General features: G+C 41.2%; 2 protein-coding genes across 4 annotated transcripts; one reads left to right on the forward strand and one right to left on the reverse strand.

Moving 5' to 3' along the window:
* The first annotated feature begins 81 nt into the window (after positions 1–81).
* Positions 82–12,870, forward strand: tpcn1 (two pore segment channel 1). Of its 2 annotated transcripts, XM_085425414.1 has the most exons (26): positions 83–721; positions 4,004–4,137; positions 5,209–5,385; positions 6,101–6,214; positions 6,903–7,033; positions 7,391–7,479; positions 7,619–7,653; positions 7,790–7,848; positions 8,045–8,144; positions 8,263–8,379; positions 8,505–8,629; positions 8,720–8,768; positions 8,866–8,927; positions 9,022–9,068; positions 9,152–9,208; positions 10,155–10,208; positions 10,345–10,417; positions 10,680–10,787; positions 10,886–11,047; positions 11,122–11,237; positions 11,365–11,411; positions 11,501–11,569; positions 11,783–11,879; positions 11,964–12,103; positions 12,193–12,273; positions 12,360–12,870. In XM_085425414.1, the coding sequence occupies exons 1-26, from the start codon at positions 631–633 to the stop codon at positions 12,501–12,503; spliced, it is 2,478 nt and encodes an 825-aa protein (XP_085281540.1). In that variant the 5' UTR covers positions 83–630; the 3' UTR covers positions 12,504–12,870. The 2 variants fall into 2 exon arrangements, with proteins under 2 accessions (XP_085281542.1, XP_085281540.1); XM_085425416.1 differs by lacking the exon at positions 10,886–11,047 and having other exon boundaries at positions 82–721.
* Positions 12,871–12,990: 120 nt separating this feature from the next.
* On the reverse strand, positions 12,991–20,975 carry slc8b1 (solute carrier family 8 member B1). Of its 2 annotated transcripts, none has more exons than XM_085425418.1 (15): positions 20,583–20,975; positions 18,072–18,224; positions 17,473–17,525; positions 17,059–17,116; positions 16,376–16,481; positions 16,122–16,289; positions 15,300–15,413; positions 15,131–15,202; positions 14,880–15,010; positions 14,641–14,782; positions 14,424–14,545; positions 13,897–14,050; positions 13,722–13,802; positions 13,566–13,630; positions 12,991–13,467 (listed from the first exon to the last, which is right to left on the reverse strand). In XM_085425418.1, the coding sequence occupies exons 1-15, from the start codon at positions 20,739–20,741 to the stop codon at positions 13,276–13,278; spliced, it is 1,770 nt and encodes a 589-aa protein (XP_085281544.1). In that variant the 5' UTR covers positions 20,742–20,975; the 3' UTR covers positions 12,991–13,275. The 2 variants fall into 2 exon arrangements, with proteins under 2 accessions (XP_085281544.1, XP_085281543.1); XM_085425417.1 differs by having other exon boundaries at positions 15,131–15,205.
* Between the last annotated feature and the right edge of the window lie 541 nt (positions 20,976–21,516).

Here is a 21,516-nt window from a genome sequence, read left to right on the forward strand (position 1 = left end):
AATTGCCGACTTTTACTTTGGAAATATGCATGGTCACTTACTTAGCCTGCCGTTAACTGCTGCTAGTGTCGTAAAAGTTTGTTTATCCAGTTCTGCCCATAAGTTGTAGGTATCTCTAGAGTTTTTGCGGCGTCGTTCTTGTACATAATGTTGCTCTCAAAAAGATAAAGCTAGACGTCAATTAGCTGTGAGTGGTTATCCGTTCTATGTGTAATCAAATTAGTTGTGTAGCTGTGCGGAAATGGTGCTGCCGCGATCGACCCAGACGGACAGCTTATTAGCCTGCGTGACAGCGAGACAGTTAAATCGGAGATAGATATTTGTGACAAGGAAGACACCAAATCTGTAAGCTCCCCAACCCCATGTCTGTGTAGCATACTGTAAAAGGCGCTAGAGCCTGTTTTTGACTATTCTACTATCGATATTTGAACTTGCATATAACACAGGATAGAAACTGTTCGGTTTGTCTGCTAATATCTAACCCTGCCGTCCGTCCTCAACAAGATGTGCAGTTCTACTGCTGTTTGCGGAGAAAACCTTACACTTATTTAGCTGTTAGGTAGCTGTGATTAAGTCTGACAAAAAGGTGGAATTCCAAGCAGGTTGCAGTCTGTTTATCTGCTAGCTAGCATGGAGACTGACGACGATGTGCCTCTCATCTTAACCTGGGACGAAGCAAATAGTGGTCTGCTCAGCGAGGAGCCTGAAAGAGGAGACGAAAGTAAGTCTATACAGTGATATCATCACATACCTCTGTAGTCAAGCAATGCAAACAATGTACATGTACACCAAGGAAAGGAACATGATCGGGGGAAGTGGTTTGGTGTCTCTACTGTAATGCTGTCGCAGTAGACATACAAGTAATACACAGATCCCATTGAGAAAGCACACCCGGCCAAAACTAATGCACTCCTGTGTAACACCTGTGTAATAATCCCCACCTTTAAGAAGGCTGTGGTGTTGGGGGTTCGTTCACCCCCAACATTTTAAATACACTATTAGGGTCAAAATTACAACACACCCAAGTTTCTAAGATTCAATAAGTTAAATCACTACTTCTGTACAGGTTCAGTCTGCTTCTTCTTCTTTTGGCTGCTCACTTCATAGGTCACCACAGCAGATTATCTCCCTCTATCTCACCCTATTCCTACATCCTCCTTTGTCCCGGCAACCCTCTCTTTTTGTCTACACCCTTGAATCTTCTCTGTGCTCTTCCTCCTTTTCACCTGCCTGGCAGCTCCATGTTCAGGATCCTTTGTTAAATACATCCACTATCTCTCCACTGTACCTTGCCCCTTGAAGTTTGTCTCCTAAGCCCACCGCCTGATCTGTCCCTCTGATATACTCATCTCTAATCCTGTCCATTCTGGTGACTCCTAATCAAAACTCTGCCACCTCCAGCTCTGCCTTCTGTTTTTTTGTCACAGCCACTATTTCCAAACTGTACATTGCAGCAGGTCTCACTATCATTTTGTAAACTGTTACGGATTCAAATATTGGGGATGGAGAAAGAGGAAAAACCACAATAACAACACTGGTCCGGCCGGGTTGATTCAAACGATGATTTTAATGATCACACGCGTGGGAGATGGACACCGTACGCAGACAGCATCAGATCTCAAAATGGTGGAGCATTGATCAAACTCTTATAGCCTCTAGTGGCCCCCACCTAATCATAAAAGCCTAAACAATCACATGCTTTCTCTCACACGGCGCCTAAGCTACGACCTTGGCTCCCTGTTTATCTGCTCCTGCTGAGATGGGGCAGAAAACTCCAGTATGTTCTGTTCTCTTCTAATCAGACAAATAAGGCGATGACTTTCTGCAAACAGTATTTCTTATAACTCAGCAGTATGTCCTTCTGTCACAAACCACCCCTGGCACTTGTCTCCAACCACTCCACCTTGCCTGCACTCTCTTCTTCATCTCTCTTGTGCCGCTGTTTATCGCTTTGGATGGTTGACACCAGGTATTTAAACAAATACAGTTCGATCAATACTTTTCTAAAGGTAGTCCAGATAAAATGTCAGCTGAGTATTGAACTCTGATGGTTGTTTTTACTGTACACTACAGTATTCAGAGAGGAGCGTTTGCATAAACTGTTTATTTTATTATAGCTGTTTATAGATGGAGTTAATGTTGTTTTTTTAACTTACCATAATGCACTGGTGCAGTCAGAAGCGCTGTAATGTTGACAGTCAGCTGCATATATGTTGCACATCCAGGCTCTGCTGTTTGAATGGAGAAAACAGATTGTCCACCAGGCTCTGGGATCACGTGTGGGTGGAGCATGTATGAGTATCTGTGCATCTGCTTGACATAGTAATCCTGCTGCCTTTGTTTTCCTCACATATAAGCTACAAAATGACCCATCTGAAAAACTGCTGGCTCAGCTTAGAACTGTGTGCCCCTCAGCCCCTCCCCGGTGCATATGAGTAGCGTGTGTTTGTGTGTGTGTGTGCGTGTGTGTGAGTGAGTATCATTTTCTCTAGCTCTGGCATGAACAGGAAGAGGAGAGGAGTGTTTTTTCTGTCATATATGGGAGTGGTGTACAAGTGGGACAAGTCCTGCTGTTCTTGCCTGCTTGCTGCCAAAGCCTTCTGGAAATAGAGGGAGTATGAACCTGGACTCTATGAAATAAAGCTGCCTCTTATCACTTGAGTGACAAATCACATGCTTGGATAGAAGTGAGGAATTTAGTTTTTATTGCCCATGTTCCGGACCCTTTATTTTTCTGGGACAAGTAGACATGACTGCTGGATCTGTTTATGTGAGCCTGACGTCACTGTGTTATTGACTGGGAGCTTCAAACGTATTATTGTTCTCAAACAAATGCGTGGTCGGAGTGGCACACAGCAGACGATGGGTGTACTTCTGTCAGAGTAACGGGTAGGCTGCCACTGGATTGGAACTTAAGCTTCTCGTTTCAGCTCAGTCTGCTGCTGTCATGGTGGATAGAAAACATCTGTGACCTGCAGCACGTTGGATTCTAAGGAGTCGTGCCCGAAGAGAAAATATGTGATGTACAGTGTGTGGGAAGAGTACCCCAACAGACTTGCGCCAGAGTAAAGTATGCAGCTGCAGAAAGCCGCATGGAGGGACAGCTTTGTTTGAGGAAGAACCTGGGACCAGGCTTGAGTTTGAATACTGACTTTGTCTGGATTTTATCTTGGTCACTTGACTTAATTTATACGATATTATGTTTATGTGTTTTAAGCCCTAACATAGGAGTTTCGTGTCTTCCAAAGTTAGTCACTCGCTGTCGTCTGGTATTGCAAAATCAGTTCCTTTTGTGGTTTTTCTGTCTCGTGCCTGCATCCTGTTTGTGGTATGACAGAGGCTTAATAGCAAATGTGATGTGATTGAAAGCACACTTTATTACTGACTGGCAGCACTGGGATCAAGGTTCACGTTGTGCCACAGAGTCAGGAGGAGGTAATTTTTCAGTCTGGCAAAAAATGTAATATCACTCTTCTGTGTGACTTTTGTTCCAAAACAAGCAACTGATTCTCAAAGAACTACAAGTGCAGAACCTCAAGAGCATCTGTGATCATTTTAAAAGGGGTCTGCTCTCCAGAGTCCTTTTGATCTCCGGGATATTTCCGGATCTGTAAGGATTTCATCCGGATCCACTTGTGACTTGGTTTCTGTTGTTTGCATCAGGTCTGTGTGGAATGTCTGGCCATCTGTATCTCCAGATGTGTATTGATGCTGGAACGAGACCAGCATACTGTGACTGGGACACACATGTACACTTGGTCCTTGGAAGTAAGGGATGTTAATACCGTCACACAGCTGATGAATCCAGACTGACAAATGGAGAGTTCGCACACACAGGCAGCTGGTTTCCGTGAAGATCAGTCGCATATCGAGAGCCCTGTAGTGACTTCATCCTTTGCCTTACAGCTAGAACTAGAATGCATTGGTAGGCGGATACCCCTTTGTGTGACTCACATAAATAAGGGGTGTATGAGAACACTCACAATTAAGTCTTGTCTTCCAGATGGAGGAGGCAGTTATGACGTAGTTAACAACGCTGTGATCTCAACACCTGGCCCACAAAACTACAGATCCCAAAATGTGTCCTTGCGACAAAGCTGGGAGATGAACTACCAAGAGGCAGCCATCTACCTGCAGGTATTTACAACCAGAGCATTGCTGCATTTATTAGTGTATGCACTCATTCACATGATCACATTATAGTTTTATTATACCTTCTACACTGTATTAGTTAAAGATAGTTAGACCTTGTCCTCTCCCCGTGAGCTATATTTACATCCTGAAAAGCTGCAGGATGTTATAAATCTATAAACATGCAAAACTGTGCAAAATAAAATACAAAGGCAGTGTTGATGTACATGAAAGGAACTTTTTGCCAAAAATGGGGTTTTTGTCTTGTTGCTGATACAAAAACATAACCTCATAAGGTTTTGTAACTGTATTTTAAAAAGCCACAATTGGTGTAAAAATTCTACCCGACTGATTTTATTGGTTGATTATTGGCAGATTTGTTGATTTATACACAGCGTTTATGCAAAAATCTGACTTTTATAATGGTATCGACACATTCAACAGAATGTAGATTATTGATTTGTAAAACCTTTGAACTGATACGATGGAGATGCCAAGTTGGCCAGTACTGGTCGGTTTGCTTTTAATTTTCTTTTTAGGGAAAGAAGCAATCTTTATTACAAATAAATTCCTGTTTTAAAGTCTCTCTCTTTCTCACTATATGTTTGAATATCCAACCAGTGCAAAATTAATGTCAAAGAACAAACTCATAAACACTGATAAATCAGACAAGAAAGCTGCTGTCAATCAATATTTATCTGTGTGTCTCTTATCAATGTCTGAATGTTTTACTTTCTAAAATTGGCAGTGGCTCCTAGATTTGGTTGGCCTGGTTTAAATCATTGGAAGAGCTGCAAAGTACAAATAACCGTAAGCACACTTGTGCATTTGTATGCCTTTGAGAAGTTCTTTTTACATCGTTGGTCTGAATGTTGAGTTCTGCTCAGTTTAAATTAAGTGCAGAAAAACATTTTCTGTTATGTCTCCCGTGGAAGAAAAAAATTGAAAAACCAATTTAAAAAAAAAACACTCTGGGAATTAAAGCTGTTTAAAAAATTAGAAACGTTCATATCCATCCATCCATCACTTTTGCCAACTTGTATGCACAAATGTGTAACTTTTACATTTTCTGTGTAGGAAGGAGAGAACAATGATAAGTTCTTCACTCACCCTCGAAACCCAAAGGCACTTGCGGCGTACCTGTTTGCGCACAACCACCTGTTCTACATGATGGAGCTGCTGACAGGCCTGCTGCTGCTGATGCTCTCACTGTGCGAGGCTCCTGCTGTACCCTCACTGCGCCTGGATGTCTATGTGAGTGAATCTCTACTCGCTAACATACTAATATGAACTAATAACACAACTTTACCTTACAGTCGCAGGCCACTTTCTAATTTACATCTTGGTAACACTGGGTTGGACCCTTTTCCTCTTCAGAACTGTACTAATTCTGCAGATTCATCAAGGTGCAGGAAAAATTGCTCATAGACATGATAGAATCACACGGTTGCTGCAGATTTGTTGGCTGCACATCCGTGATGAGAATCTCCAGTTCATCCCAAAGGGGCTCTGATTGAAATCTGGTGACTGTGGAGGCCATTTGAGGACAGTGAATTCTCTGTCTCAGTTTGAGATTAGTTTTGTGACATGGTGTGTTGTCCTGCTAGAAGCAGCCATCAGAAGATGGGCACAATGTGGTCATAAAGCCATCCAAATGATTAGCAACAATTTGGTTTGTTTAAAGGATGCTCCGTTGGTACTAAGGGGCCCAAAGTGTGCCTAGAAAATATCTCTCATTACACCACTAGCATCATGAATCATAACCCCAAAACAGGAGGGATCCATGCTTTCATGTTGTGTACACCAGTTCTACCAGCAGGTTCCCTTGACATGCCTAAACACCATGTGATATGTCATGTGATTGGCTCATTAAAGACTTGTGTTGATGTGCAGTTTAATAGGTGTACCTAACAAAATGACTAATGAGTGGCTAGTTTCCTTTATAACTTGTGTATTTGATGTCATTCAGGTCCACGCCACGCTGGAGCTGCTGGCTTTGGTTATGGTGGCATTTGAGCTATGCATGAAACTCCGCTGGTTAGGCTTCCACACCTTCATACGGCACAAGAGGACAATGGTTAAGGTAACTGTTACATGTTAATAATTTCATAATTATTGTGCGTGTGTGTGTGTGGCAGTCGGGTTGCTGTTACATTGTGTGGATCTCAGTTACGGTCAGAGGTCATGTTTTCTAAAAAACCTCGTGAATATGATAACTCAAAAAGAAAGTCAACTGGGTTTTTCAAATTCATACCATAGTTGTATCTACTAATAATCTCAGATGACTTCAAATGAGGGAATGTACAAAAAAATGGGAAAACAGAGGGACAGATATGTTTGCTTCTGGGGAAAAGACACACACACACACACACACACACACACACACACACACACACACACACACACACACACACACACACACACACACACACACACACACACGAACTGAGCACAACAAAAAGCGAGGACCCAAGAGGGAAAAACATTTGCAGCACTTAATTTTTTTTCTATCAGTTACCATCGCGTATAAAACATCGGGACAGGACCACACGCTAATTAACATGTAACACACCACACACACACAAGCATAAATGTGAGCAACGACGTTGACCACTTACGTAGGTGATACAAAGATTCCCAACAGACGTCTAAATTAGGGATTAGTCTGAAGAAAGGCGATTAAACTTTGCTATCTGCAGATCTGATGTTATAGTTTGGGATTCAGCTTTCATTATCCTACACTGTACATGTTGTCTTCTCTCTTTGCACAGACGTGTGTGTTACTGGTACAGTTTGTGGAGGCCATAGTGGTTCTGATCCGACAAACTTCTCACATGCGAGTGACCAGAGCGCTCAGACCAATATTCCTGGTGGACTGTAGATATTGTGGTGCTGTGCGCAGGTAAATAATGACCTACACACTCACACACACACACAGATTCAGTCTGGCCCAAGACATTGCCACAAAATAGACATTACATTTTTGATTGAGCACACATTTGACTTGCATACTGGAAAATACTAGCGGGAACAGAGAGACTAGTCGTCCCCGCCCGGGCTCCAAGCAAAAGTCTTGTCATATGAAAGAAAACGGTGACTCAACTCTGTTTAATTTTGTCTGGCTTTACAAACCTACAAACTCAGTGAGATTTCAGCTCCATCTATCTTACTAACAAATGTTTCTGAGAAGTTCTTTTGTTTTCTATTGTGGCCACCCACAAGGCAGTTGTCACTGACGAGGTTTCTTTCATCCAATCAGAAACTTGCGTCAGATCTTCCAGTCTCTCCCGCCTTTTATTGACATCCTCCTGCTGCTGCTTTTCTTCATGGTTATATTTGCTATTCTTGGTAAGAGTGCATAAAGAAACACTTTGATTATTTTCTGTCCTCTATTTGTTAAACTTGTTTATTCAAGCAGAGGAAACGCCTCATGAAGAAAGCTGTTTTTGTTAATGTTTGTATTTGATTAGCTCTTTGTGTCCTCCAGGCTTCTGTCTCTTCTCCACGAACACCTCTGATCCGGTATGTTGAGTCTTCCATCTCACTTACAAGAGTTTGTTTGAGTTATGTCATTTCAGGGATTTGGGTGGTTCTTCTCTTTGTGCCAGTTTTGTGTCTGGTCATATTTCCTGTCTTGAACCCTATCCTCTCACCACAGTACTTCAACACTATGGAGAACAGCCTTGTCAGCCTGTTTGTGCTGCTGACCACAGCAAAGTAAGCACGGCAATACACGTACTACTGCCGCTTGGTTATCTTTACACATGGGGCATGTAAGCAGTGCTCACCACGTTTAGAGCTTCTCATAAATCCTTTTACCACTTTTGCTTAATCTGCTTCCACAGTTTTTTGGGTTTTTTTGCATCTTATGACTCGGTCTGCATCTGATGACATCTCTCTTTCACTTTTGTAGTTTCCCTGATGTGATGATGCCAGCATACTCCAAGAACCGCTGGTCCTGTGTTTTCTTCATTGTATACCTCTCTATCGAGCTCTACTTTATCATGAACCTGGTAGAAGAAGCTTGTTTTTTTTCACAATTTCTGAGATGTCTTTGAGTCCTATTGAAAATACACACGGCTTGAAGTTTTCCCAGTTACTCATCATCGCCGTCTGTGCCCCCCTCTCCAGCTCCTGGCGGTCGTGTTTGATACATTTAATGATGTTGAGAAAATGAAGTTTAAATCTCTCTTGCTTCACAAACGCTCTGCTATCGACCATGCCTTTCAGCTGTTAGTTAGCCGTCAGGTAGGCCTGTTTTTTTTGTTTTTTTTATTATCATTATTATTATTATTTGTAACATGTCTTTCCTTTTTCTTTAACACTGTCAGGTGTTTTCTTAAGCTTTTCTTATGTTTCTCTGTGTTACACAGAGACCGATGGGTGTGTCTCTGAAGCAGTTCGATGGTCTGATGCGTTTTTACAGACCACGCATGTCTGCAAGAGACCGATTCCTCACTTACAAAGCTCTTAACACATCAGGGGCTCCCATGCTCAGGTAACTGTCTCTCTTCCACTTCTCAGAATGAAAATCCTTTTACATTGATTTGCTTTGTCACTGATTTAATGGTGGTGTGTTCTGTTGCAGCCTGCAGGACTTTTATAAGTTCTATGAGGTCACTGGCCTTAAATGGAAGGTAATTAGCCTGACATTTCTGCTGTGTAGCTGCTCTATTTTTGTGCTCCTCTGGTTGATTCAAATATACATTTACTGTCAATCTGTGTGTTGTTTAGGCACGTCGCAGTGGAGAACACTGGTTTGATGATCTTCCACACACAGCCTTCCTCATTTTCAAAGGAAAGTTCTCTTTCTCTCTTTTCTTCTGTTGTCAGGCAAAATAAGATTGGCTCTTGATCCCTTATTGTGGATACTTTCCTCTCCAATTTATTAGGTATCCATTTGCTTGTGAAGTCAAAGGCCTTTCAGTATACTATGTGTAAGTGTAATCATTGATCTTCTCCCAGCTGCTATCAGTGATACTGATCAAAGTCTCTTATCAAAGTTTTTTTGTGACTGTAGATGTGGTGGTGGCCATCAACGGTGTTTGGATCCTTGTGGAGACGTACCAGCTGAATAGTAAGATCTTTAACCGTAATCTGCAGTACTGTGCAAAAGTCACGAACCCCTCATATCTTGATATTTTGCCTTAAAGGAGCCAGACTTTCTTGTCATTTTAAATTGGTTTTGAGCAATAGTTCTCCATTCTTTCTGGAGGTCTTTAAAAGTTTTTCTTTCGACATTGGCTGCTTTTTTACTTAGGCCAGTCCTCATCCCTGACTGTTTTCAGTGGAATGTTTTTGTTGTTTGATAAACCGCTTAACTCTGACCTATGACTCATTCAATGATAAAAAAAGGCCCCTAACTCAAGGGATGAACCAGTGTTGTGTCTACACATAAAAGACAACTAAGCAGAAAAATAATAATTATTAATATTCTATCTTTAGGCATATTATTACTAGCACCCTGATGTAGAAAGGGATAACTTGTTTCCATTTCTATAGTTGAATCTATGAAAAACAGCACAAATGAACAACATCTGAAAGTCATGTCCTTAAGAAATTGAAAGAAATTCAGCAAAGACCTGATGCAGGACCCCGAGAGATGCATCTGGCCGTTCAGTCGATCCATCTACTGTTCACTGAAGCCTCATCAGAAAAGGTCTCAGTGGAAGGGTGGCTGTCAAGAAGCCATTCTTGAGGAAGGGAAATGGGAAGAAAACGCTGAGGTTTGCCAAATTACACAAGAACTGGACTGAATCAGTGGAAAATGTGTCTGATAGATTGAAGAACACAAATTTGACATTTTTGGTCAAATCATTGTCAGTATGTACAGAGGAAGTCAGAAAAGAAGTACAACAGTGAGTGTCTACAGCCATTTGTAAAACATGTTCCAGTGAATAACTGCGCTTAATTTCCTGGCAATATATTTAAAAAAATGCCCCAAGACTTTTGCACAGTACTTGCACAGTACTAAGGCATGTGTTCCAATACTCCAGGTGTTTTACCTTCCTCTCCTCTTGCAGGTGGATTTTCCTGGTCCAAATTGGTTCCCTGGAGTTACATTGTTTTTCTGACCAGTAAGTAGGCTGCATGGCACCCTCCCCACCCAAACCCTGCACCCCACATAGAAAGTCCAGATAGTATTAAAATGTCATAAGGTGTCGAGGATTAATTACAGTCGTTTACACTGTGTGTCTGTCCTTCCACTTTCAGTTTATGGTGTAGAAGTGTTATTGAAAATATCAGGTTTGGGGCCAGTTGCCTATTTCAGCTCTGGGTGGAATCTGTGAGTAACACACATTGAAAACACAAATCTGTGCTGCATCCAAAACTCAAACTGTGCACTCTGTTAAACACAAACAATGTCTAAATCAACAGACTCCATTTGAGTGTGGAAATTTTAGGAATCTTTAATAATTAAACGTGACATGTTGTTTTTCAGTAGGCCTACTTATATTTAAAAGAAAATCACAGAAATACCTCTGAGCTGATATGAAACCCTGTTTCTCTGCTTTTGCTGGTAATCCTCATTGTGCTCTTCCGTCCAGGTTTGACTTCTCTGTGACGGTTTTTGCCTTCTTGGGCCTCATTGCTCTTGCCTTCGATAAGGAGCCGTTCTACTTTATTGTAATTCTCAGACCGCTTCAGCTGCTAAGGTATGATTTTCAATCTCCTTTAACGTGACAGCATATATGCACATAATGGCAATAGTAATTAATTTTACATTCAAATTTCTGTGTGTTGCCTTTTGCAGGTTATTTAAGATAAAGCAGAGGTATCGTAATGTTTTAGACACCATGTTTGAGCTCTTCCCCAGGATGGCCAGTCTAGGGTTGACATTAATCATCTTCTACTATTCCTTTGCTATTGTGGGAATGGAGTTCTTTGCAGATGTGGTTTACCCCAACTGCTGCAAGTGAGTAGTCGTGTCTCTCCATTGGCGATTCATTACTTCATTAATTTATTCTTCCTTTTTTCTCTCCCTCTCAGTACGAGCACAGTGGCCGATTCCTACAGACTGATCAACAACACACAAGGCAACAAAACAGTGCTGGAAGAGGGCTACTATTATCTCAATAACTTCAACAACATCCTCAGTAGCTTTGGTAATAATCCCTTTTTCCTTTTTGTCAAAATTCTGTCTTTGTATATTATCTACATCTGTTGTGTGTTCATGTGCGTTATGTTTTCTAGAATTTTAAAAACATTTACTCATTTTTTGTTTATCTCCAGTGACTCTGTTTGAACTGACCGTGGTCAACAACTGGTACATCACTATGGTGAGATTATCTGTGGTTCAAAATCTGTCGCCACTCGGCAGCCTGAGCACAGATCGTCGGGTGTCTGACTGCTTTTTGCTCTTTCACAGGAAGGAGTGACGTCTATGACGAGCCACTGGAGCCGTCTGTACTTCATGACTTTTTATATAGTTACAATGGTGAGTAGGAATGCGAACAGAGGAACAAAACAAAACTCAGAGGTTTTGCATATCTGAGACAAATTGAAGCCTTTTTTTTTTCCTTTTTCAATGTTTCTATCCTGCCCTGAGGAGCCTGTGTAGTCTTACTTTAATGTTGTCCTCTGCATAATCTACTGAAGAATCAGTGTGTGGGAATGTAACCATATTGCATACAATGTTTTGTCTGTGCAGGTGGTGATGACCATTATCGTGGCGTTCATTTTAGATGCATTTGTGTTCCGCATGAACTACAGTCGCAAGAACCGGGAACCGCTAGAAAATCCAGAGGGTGGGTTTGAGTGTGTGTGAGATTGTATGCAGGTTAAGAGTTGTTAGCCAGGATCTAAATTAAATGTGTTTGTACACGCTGTAGATGAGAATGGGATCGTGTTTGAAGTAGAGGTGAGTCGTGATGACGTTCTCGCCGCTCTCGAGCTGTACAAACAGATGTGCCCAGGATCGTCTTCCCTCAGCTCTCTCCAGGGAGTCTTACAGACTATGGACAAAAGTGGGGTAAGAACACACGCAAACAGCAAGAAGTCGTCTTCTTCTGCTCTTTAAGTCCCTCTAATTAATTTTTACTCCTGATTTGTTGTGCGCAGCACTCGTCTTTAGTGTACCTAGGTCGCAGGTCTAGGACGAAGAGCGACCTCAGCATGAAAATGTACGAGGAGGAGATACAGGTAAGAAACTAAAGATGTAATCCTGAATACCATGTCAGGACTTGGACTATCATGATGTGTTGGTCTTTTCTGTGTTGTTTCTTAAGGAGTGGTATGCAGAATATTCGAGGGAAGCCCTGCCTGAACCAGACCAAAGCATGGAGCGGGATCCAGACAGCCCCATGCCTGACTTGTCTCCCTTCCCAGAGCCTCAGCTCAACTCACAGACTGGACCTCACAGCATCAATTAATGCAAAGTTTGCTAGGGAAACATGCACATTGTCATTCCAACGTTTTCCTTTAAAGGCAAAATCAGGAAGCCTGGACTCCCATATTATGTGTGCATATACTGCTGTTGGCCTTTTGTGCCCTATGGTAAACCATGACGCATCTAAACCTGATGCCTTAGTTTAACGACTCCTCTGATCAGTATTAACACACCCACTGAGTTTTCCAAAGACCGAACTATATAAACACTTAATACTCCTTTTAGCTCAACTGAACAAATTATGACATTTTCCCTCAACTAATGTCTCAGCAGACTTATAATATTTTACTTTTATATAACTTCTTATTCTGTAATGTATTTGAGTTTATTTGAATAAACTGTTAGAACTTGTCAAACTGTGATGTTCATTGATGTTGCTAGATTATAACACTGCTGGCTGTAAAAATTACCTATTTACTCTATTTAGAGAAGTTAGAGGGAAAAAAAATGAAAGCACATACACCCCAAAAAAATTAAACCAAAATCATTTAATTACCCCAAAGCAGCATGCACAAGTCATTAACATTTAGATCAATAATTAATGGAGACAATTCAGTGTTTCAAATTACAAAAGGCACAGTGTGAGTCGTTTCAGTCCTCCCTGAGCAGACTTTGCTCGCCTGATTTCATTATCCAACCACAGGAACTCTGTGGGTAGTAGTCAAGTGGAACAAAGGTTACAGCTGATTCTTGTAAAAAAAATAGTGCATAAATAGTTGTAGTTGTAATTTTTCAGACCGGCCGCAGCATCAGGTCTACGTAACACGAATCTTGCCAAACTCTGTAAGAAGTGCAATGATAAGGAAGATGACATAGAAAATGAGGAGAAAGATGCCATAGGCCCGACCCAAGTGGAAGCGGCACAGTGGAACGATGACAAAGGACAGGACCAAAGACAAACCCAGAGATCCTGCAAGAATCCATGTCAGCAAACCTTCTGGTTCAACCTGAGAAGGAACAAGAACAAAGGCTTATTATCTTCATAGTGTCTGAAACAGGCTCGTGTAGCTTGGGTTAGATTACGCTGCATCTTAGAGGAAATTACCTGCACGTCGGCATGTGTTTGGAGCATTTGCACCAGACATCCTAAACCCACTCCAAACAACATGTCTGAAGGAAGTAAGAGTCAAGGATACTAAAAGCCTCTTTTATACATGCATGATAGGTGTTGTTTTACAGAGAGTCACAAAAACAAGGATACTGAAAATGATGCCTCCAAAGCAGGCAGATATAGCCATCCGTGGGTAACCCTGCCGAGCGATGGTGATGTCAGAAAAGCAGTCTGAAAATAAGAGACACAATTTTTTTTTAAACAACTAAAGTTACATATAGTATGTTTTTGGAGAAAAATACTGAATGAAGTTTTTAAGCATTACCTCCAATGCTGTTTCCCCAGGCCAACAGAGTCAATCCCAGCACAGTGTTGCTCAGACGCAGCACAACCCCGAGCATGTGCAGAAGACTGACTACTTCAGAGGCCGCCGCACTGATCAACACTGCACTCACCACAAACCCCAAAAGAGCAAAGAACTGGGAGGGGAGGGGAAGGACAAGAAATTTACAAACAAGTATCATCATAGCATAAATGTAAAGACCTGTGATGTAGCTTTAATCTTGAATCAATATGAGAAACGCAAATATTTTAAGCCACCTTAGAAGCTTGATGGCAGTGTTGCTAAAACAAAACCAGCAATTACCGGATATCCATCAGCCTCAGCTGTACTTAATTTGTGTTAATTAGCAGGCAGGTGCAGAGGGGGGGCTAGAGGGGCTTGAAACTGATATGTGCCAACTACTGCACCACTGTCCCACTTGGCTACAGTATTACAAAAAGGAGTAATCATCATCATCATCATCATACTTATTCTCCACACACTTAGTCCACACACACACACGCACTTACTGAGTGATATCTTGGAGGACAGTCATTGCTGGTTGAGCAGAAGACAATAGCAGAAACAAAAAGTCCCAGCAGGAGAAACAGCAGCCAGAGGGGAAACTGCCCTTGGATCATATAATTTCCATCTGATAAATTAAAAAGAAAATAATTTAATCATATGCTTATTTTGATTAAGACTAGGACTTCAAGCTGCTTCTGTTGTAAAATGTTAAGCACTTACATGCTCCAGACTGGAAGACGAGCACACACACCAGAGGAGCAGTGATCAGGTGGAGGCAGTTTAGGGGGCGTCTCCAGTTTCTGTCTTCTTTGTCAGGGTCAACCACAGGGATACAGAGCAGCAGCAGCACTTCCAGAGGAGTCTGATGGGTTCAGACCAAGAACCACAGAATAATTTACTTTAATTTACATTGAAAGACAAGTTTTGACTGGATTTCACTTAAGTCTGTGAACCAGTACCTTGAATACTTTAAGGACTTTCCACTTCCATGATTTCCTCCTCCACCTACGGTTGTCGACTGGATTCAAAGAGCTCAGCAGGATCTGACTTGTAGACTCAGAGTAGGGCAGAAGTGGTCGATACTCTGACTCTGCAACACACAGGTGTAAATTATGATCTGTCACTCAGGAATGTGCTGCAGTAAATTTACTTTTGGGTTTATTTTTTGTTTGTTTTTTGTTTTTTTAAATGGAGGCTGCTGCATTCCTACCATACTCCTGATGAATACTCCTGCCTGTCAGACAGGGAACGTCATCATCTGATGAGTCAGACGAATGAAAGTCTGCTTCACAGAAAAACAAAAACAAAAAAACAACATCACTTGGAACTGTGTGGTTTTTATTTGTCTGTGTGTAAGAGTGTGTGTTTATATATCCAACCTGGAACATGTGTAACATTCTGGACACTCGTGTTGTCAGAATACTTTTGCCGGTTGTAAATGAACGCACTGATGATAACAATCACGACGTACAGGACGTAGAGGCCAAGGTACCCTAGAAAAAAGAAAGAAAGATATTATAGTAAAGACATGTAGGGATGATGAACATTACACACAAGCAAGCACACACACAGAGACATGTTTTCCAACTAATTAAAACTAGTCAAGACTAGTTTTAATTAACCTCTTCTTTTTGGCCCTGTGGGTTTCACACCTAAGCTGTAAAAACCAGACCAACGACATAGCCGCTGATCTGGCTCACGATCAATCACATTTCACAGGATATTGCAATTTGTGAAGAGCAGAAAGAAGGTGTTAAGTTTACTTGTCATTAGTGGTAAAAACTAATGAGGACTAAAGGCTCACACACAGTCGTATTCAGGACAAATTAATCAAATTTACCACCATGCCATGTTTGAGATCAGGAGTATTATGACTACAGATGACTAATGATCACGTGTTTAATTACGCTAAGATGTTTGTGTGGTTCTCGTAAGAAACAAAAGTCATTTTTCTAACAGCCCACTGACTGACACTCAGACAAAAGTCAGAAGCAGAATAACAAAAGTGAAAATGAATGAGCTGTCGAGTCTAGTCAGGATTCACTGATGGCAAATTAGAACAAATGTAAAGATTTAAAATTATAATATTTGTTCAAAATTCAATGAGAAGCTTTCTAAAACCGGACCAACAAAGAAAAATCGAGAGGTCAAATAGGATGCATAATTAATGCAAGACCATGTGTGCGTGTGTCGCTGTATACCCAGTGTTTCTCCCAGCGTCACAGTTCCTCTGTACAATATGAGGAAAGTCCAAAACACTGCAACCATGTAGAAGATGACATCGCGCAGAAATGGACGAGAAGCTACAGCAAAAGGCTTGACCAGCGCCACGCTGCCAGCAACTACTGTAGTAACAAATATCCCGGCTCCTGGAAAGGCAAACAGGCTGTCACATCTCAAGGCGTTTTTAAATTTATTTACATATCGGTGTGAGCGTGCGCGAGTCTGTGCCTACCAAATAAGGCTCCGACAGCCAACCCCGCTGTGTGCGGGTGGGAAAATGCTGCAATGGCACTGAAGATGTCAGGAGCTCCATTACCAAGAGCCAGAAATGTCACACCCTGATCACAGGCAGCAGTCAAGGAAAATATTCTTCTCAGAAACTATAATATAAACATTAGTGTGCAAAAGTTTTGAGCCTCCCCTTATTTCTTTATTTTTTGGCTTCCAAGGAGCCAGACTTTCTCGTAATCTGGTTTTGAGCAATAGCTCTCCAGACTTTTTGAAGGCATTTCTAAGTATTTCTTTGAACATTTGCTGCTTTTACACTCATTTTCAGTCCAGTTCTTGTACTGATACTTTTCAGTAGAGTGAGTGTTTTTTGTGATATTGATAGAAAAAACAAAAAAACAAAACAAAATTGGTTTCCACTGTGTGTAAAAGTATTCATGGCGTCAACATTATTAGAGCAGTGTAGAATTGCACAAACTCAGTTATTTCTCATCTTCTAGTCTGTATTTCCATACATTTCAATAAATAGCTGCACACTTCCAAAGAAGTGAAAAAGAAACAAAAAAAAGGTAGATCAATAATTTTGCCCAGTACTGTATATTCTAATATTTAACAGTCTAAGAGGTCAAACAGAAACTTCAGACTGCAGCCCATGGGTAGTGTTCAGGCGATGGAGAGAAAGGATACGGCCACATTGTGGGTGAGGCGCAGACTGGAGGAGATGGCAGACAGGTTGGGACAGAAGCTGGAGAGAGGGGGAAAAATAAATACAATTCAATAATCTTATTGAGAAAACAAAATAATTTAATACCTCAATTTACAAAAAAGCTATGTCTCAATAGATACTTTTCACTGAACACACAACAGCTTCTTTGCAGTAGTGTGTAAAGTGAAGTGGGTAGGTTTATAAATAAATAAATAAACAAACAAAAAACAGAAGCAACAGTTCTTTCTTTGAGGAAATCTCACAATCTTGCAACAAAAGTGAAACAGTAGTGAAAACTCCACTCATGTGACTTTTCTTTGCACGACCATTTCGCTGAAACCATGATGTGTGTGTGTGTGTGTGTGTGTGTGTTGAATAACACCAGCGACACTTACAACTTAGAGGCAGTAAGTCCCAGAATAATAAACAAAAAGAAGAGCCATATAATCTGTGGAGAAGCAGAAAAAAGACAGCAGTTGTTGGTTTGTGAGGTAAAAACTATTGTTTAAAGAAAAGAAAAGAAAAAAAAAAAAAAAAAGGTGTGAGTGCCTTTACATTTACAAACATGACACTGACTACATTGGTCATATTGTCCCTGACCACAGATTTCTCTTTTAGGTTTCATTTGCAGATTCTCACTTACACTGTTTTTAACCAAACACTTCAGTTAATCCCATTTAAGACTTTGGGTATCTTGCAAACAGGGGAACTGGAAAATATCCACCATTATGAAAACACATTTAGCTAAAGCAAAAAGCTGATTGTTTTCCTAGTTCTGTTGAAGCAAAGTTTACTTCCTCATGTGAGTTTTATGTTGATTCACAAACAGTAACCAAGCCCAAAAACAGAAGCACCTAACACCTCTCACCCACATTTAAAAAACGGTTTAGCTCACAAGGTAAAAAGGTGACCAATATGTTATAAGGATAATACCACCTGGTCTCTCCCAGCTTAATTGTTATAGAAATAATATAGAAATAACTCAGAGTCTTACACAGAAAGAGATGGTGAGTGGTGTGAGGTTGGGAGGCAGCAGACAGAAGGCCACTTCAAGGTAATTGATGAAGCCATCTTCCATTGAACAGTCTGGTGTTTTCTTCACGAATGCACAGCGGTCTGCAACGCTGTAGTTCATCACCAAGTCGCACTGCACACACACACACACAGTTATCTAAATGGCTCAACATTTTCACGCAATCATTTGTGGCTTAAACAGTGGAACAACAACATGTGCATCTCTTTCGTAATGACTGATGAAGGTGAGTGTACCATTCATTTATTTTTGTGTTTAAGATAAGATAAAACTTTATTAATCCCTCGAATAAGAATACAAGTGAAGAGGCACTACAGCTTAGTTGTCCCCCCTCCTTTGTCCTCCTGTTTCCCCTCCCTTTCCCCTCCAGAGAAGAGTTAAACAGTCTGATGGCGTGTGGGACAAAGGAGTTTTTAAGTCTGTTGGTTCTTGTCTTTGGAAGAAGCAACCTGTCACTGAACAGACTCCTCTGGTTGTTTGTGGCCGTGTGCAGAGGATGCCCAGCATTGTTCATAATGTCCAGCAATTTTTTTAGTGTCCTTTTCTCTGCCACTGTCACCAGAGTGTGCAGCTTCATGCCGACCACAGAGCTAGCCTTCCTGATCAGTTTTTCCAGCCTGGATGAGTCCTCCTTTGCTGTGCTGCTCCCCCAGCACACCACAGCATAGAAAAGTACTCCAGCAACCACTGACTGGTAAAACATCCTCAGGAGCTTCCTGCAGATGTTAAAAGACCTCAGCCTCCTGAGGAAGTACAGTCGGCTTTGGGCTTTTTTATACAGGTGCTCTGTGATGCATGACCAGTCCAGTTTGTTGTCCACCCACAGCCCGAGGTACTTGTTGACCACCTCCACCTCCTCTCCCTCTATCTGAACCGGCTTTATACATTATATACTTTTTAGATATATTTAGGCTTTATATATTTGAATATGAATGAAATCACACTACAAATCCATCTGAATATAAGTAATAATAATAATAATAATAATAATAATAATAATAATAATAATAATAATAATAATGATTGCATTTATTTGCCTTTTCTAGGCACCCAAAGCGCTTTACAATTCCACTGTGGTGAAGGCAAGCTACAAGTTGTAGCCACAGCTGCCCTGGGGCAGACTGACAGAAGCAAGGCTGCCATATCACGCCATCGGCCCCTCTGGCCAACACCAGTAGGCGGTAGGGTCAAGTGTCTTGCCCAAGGACACAATGACCAGGACAGAGAGAGCAGGGGGATCGAACCGGCAACCTTCCGGTTACAGATGAGCTTCCCAATCCCCTGAGCCACAGGTGGAACATGGGCGCTACATTTTGATACAACAACAACATCATCATCATCTAACAGCACTGAGATGCATGCAATCATGATATAAGGTGATAAATAACAAATCACCAGAAAGCTCTTTAATTTTGGATCACTGCTTACAGTGGGCCTGCATACCAAGAGACCACATTAACAAATTTGTCTTATCTCTCTCACACACACACACACACACACACACACACACACACACACACCCACCTCTAACGGAGGTGTAACTTTGATGCAATCCAAGTCTACTCATCACCTTTACAGAAATAGATTGTGATAAACTGATATTGTCCAGATGATTATTTGCACATTTCGTTAAAATTCAGTCTAGTACAACGCCAACCACTACAACCTTAGCAATAAACAGACACCTGAATTCACCTTTACTGGAAAACGTAAAAAACAAGACTTGCCATACAAGTTTCCTTAAGGCAACATATATGGCATACCTTTTCAGCGTAACTGCATGTGACGAGTGAAACTGCTAAACTGTAACAAATAAAATGACGAAGGGGGTCAAGAATTGAGTGAAATAATATAGTTTTTAAAAAGAAACTAGAGGATGAGGCTCACTCAATTCAGATCCCGACTTAACCATTTCCGCTTGTGACAGCTGATGGCCCTGGGTATTTCGTATTTTCACAAAAACTGTGGACCGATGGGAGTCCTGAGTATGGGATGCTTTACCTGAGCTAAACCTGTCTTGATGAGGAGTGGTAAACTGCAGTGTGTATTATGCTTGGCATGAAGGCTCGATTTACTTGATTTAAATCAGACACCTACATTCCCTAATCAGAATGAGATGTCAGATCAAATTTTGTGTATGTTTTTCATCCACTGCAAAACAAGAAAAAGCACACCACCCACCCATGCAGAGGTCCTTCTGTATACCACACACATTCAGTGCTCTTTTCAGCTTTGCACTGAGGGTCTATAGTTTACTGACGGATGTGAACCAAGGCGATCAAACTTGACTTACGCCCTTAGCTTTCGCTAATCATGTGACAGGTGAAAAAAAAAACTAACCAAAAAAAAAAAAAAAACTTTGCTGCCCTGAACCAGAAAACAAGCAGCTGACGAACACCTGATAATAAAATACAGCACTCACAGATAACACGCTCATTTCCAAGCAAAAGCAAAGAAAAACATTTCACTGACCTCATCATTGTTGTTGTTTTCAGCCATCACCGGTGAGGACCAACGTCCAGCCATTCCAACCCGGACACCAGACTCGTTTCGTAAAAGCTCTGAGCCCGAGGTGAGCTGCCAGCCACACGGCAGCACCACGAAAAGTGGCAAGAAAATACCGCAAAACATGATTCACTTTATCCCGGAGCCAGTTCCATTCTGCTGGGAAGCTAACAGGACATCCGTGGGCTGGTTTACTCTTTTAATTCCCGGGCGGTTAGCCTAAAGATTAAGTCGAAGATCTCAAAAACATGTCCCGGTTGTCGTATTTGTTACTGGTCTTAAATAACTTGTTTTCAAGCGTTCACACAGTCTAAGCTCAGATTCAATCCCGTTGAACATTTTGTACACCTTACTCTAAAACTCCTCCCACTGCTTTCCCAATCAGACATGTGCCACGTTCACGGACTCCTCGTAAACCCAGAAGAAGCAAAGGAACGAGTGCTGGAATGCAGACAGCAAAAGGTAAACGGCAAATACGAGGCTGTTAAAATACGTTAATATGTGTATTTAAAAGCTTAGTTTATTAGAGGTCTATACTCCAGAGAACCAGCCTATTCATTTATTGCCTCTATAATAGACATTTGTTTATGGTCTATATTTTTTGACTCATATGAGCTACCCTACAAAGTCCTGATGTGCTAAACATCTCGTGTATTTCATGACGTATCTCATGGATGGCCTCTTTTAGCTCCAAAGAGGCAGGAAATCACACAAAAAACCGATCGGTTTTCTGCCCCGTCTTGTTTCAGGTTGCCTTGCAGTGTTCGAATGTCTGATATAACTTCCTGTTTGCAAAAATCATATTGAACATCTAAATTTGCAAAAAAAAATTGTACAGAAAACAAGTGCAACAATATGTTTTCAGAGTAAAAAGTATTTATCGCCATTAGAAAAAAAAACA

This window comes from Rhamphochromis longiceps, linkage group LG12 (assembly GCF_057381845.1).
Source record: "Rhamphochromis longiceps isolate RC_006_pf linkage group LG12, R_longiceps_female_GT1.1, whole genome shotgun sequence".
NCBI lineage: Eukaryota > Metazoa > Chordata > Actinopteri > Cichliformes > Cichlidae > Rhamphochromis > Rhamphochromis longiceps.

Bases quoted from the DNA above. Each gene is read 5' to 3' on its own strand.
- tpcn1 (XM_085425414.1), top strand. From the start codon at position 631: ATGGAGACTGACGACGATGTGCCTCTCATCTTAACCTGGGACGAAGCA. The intron at 7,034-7,390 runs GTAAATAATGAC...TCATCCAATCAG, and splicing joins TATTGTGGTGCTGTGCGCAG to AAACTTGCGTCAGATCTTCC. The intron at 8,769-8,865 runs GTAATTAGCCTG...TGTGTTGTTTAG, and splicing joins TCACTGGCCTTAAATGGAAG to GCACGTCGCAGTGGAGAACA.
- slc8b1 (XM_085425417.1), bottom strand. From the start codon at position 20,741: ATGTTTTGCGGTATTTTCTTGCCACTTTTCGTGGTGCTGCCGTGTGGC. The intron at 14,051-14,423 runs GTAAGTGCGTGT...CTCCCCTCCCAG, and splicing joins GTCCTCCAAGATATCACTCA to TTCTTTGCTCTTTTGGGGTT. The intron at 13,803-13,896 runs GTAATGCTTAAA...TCTTATTTTCAG, and splicing joins CTGGGGAAACAGCATTGGAG to ACTGCTTTTCTGACATCACC.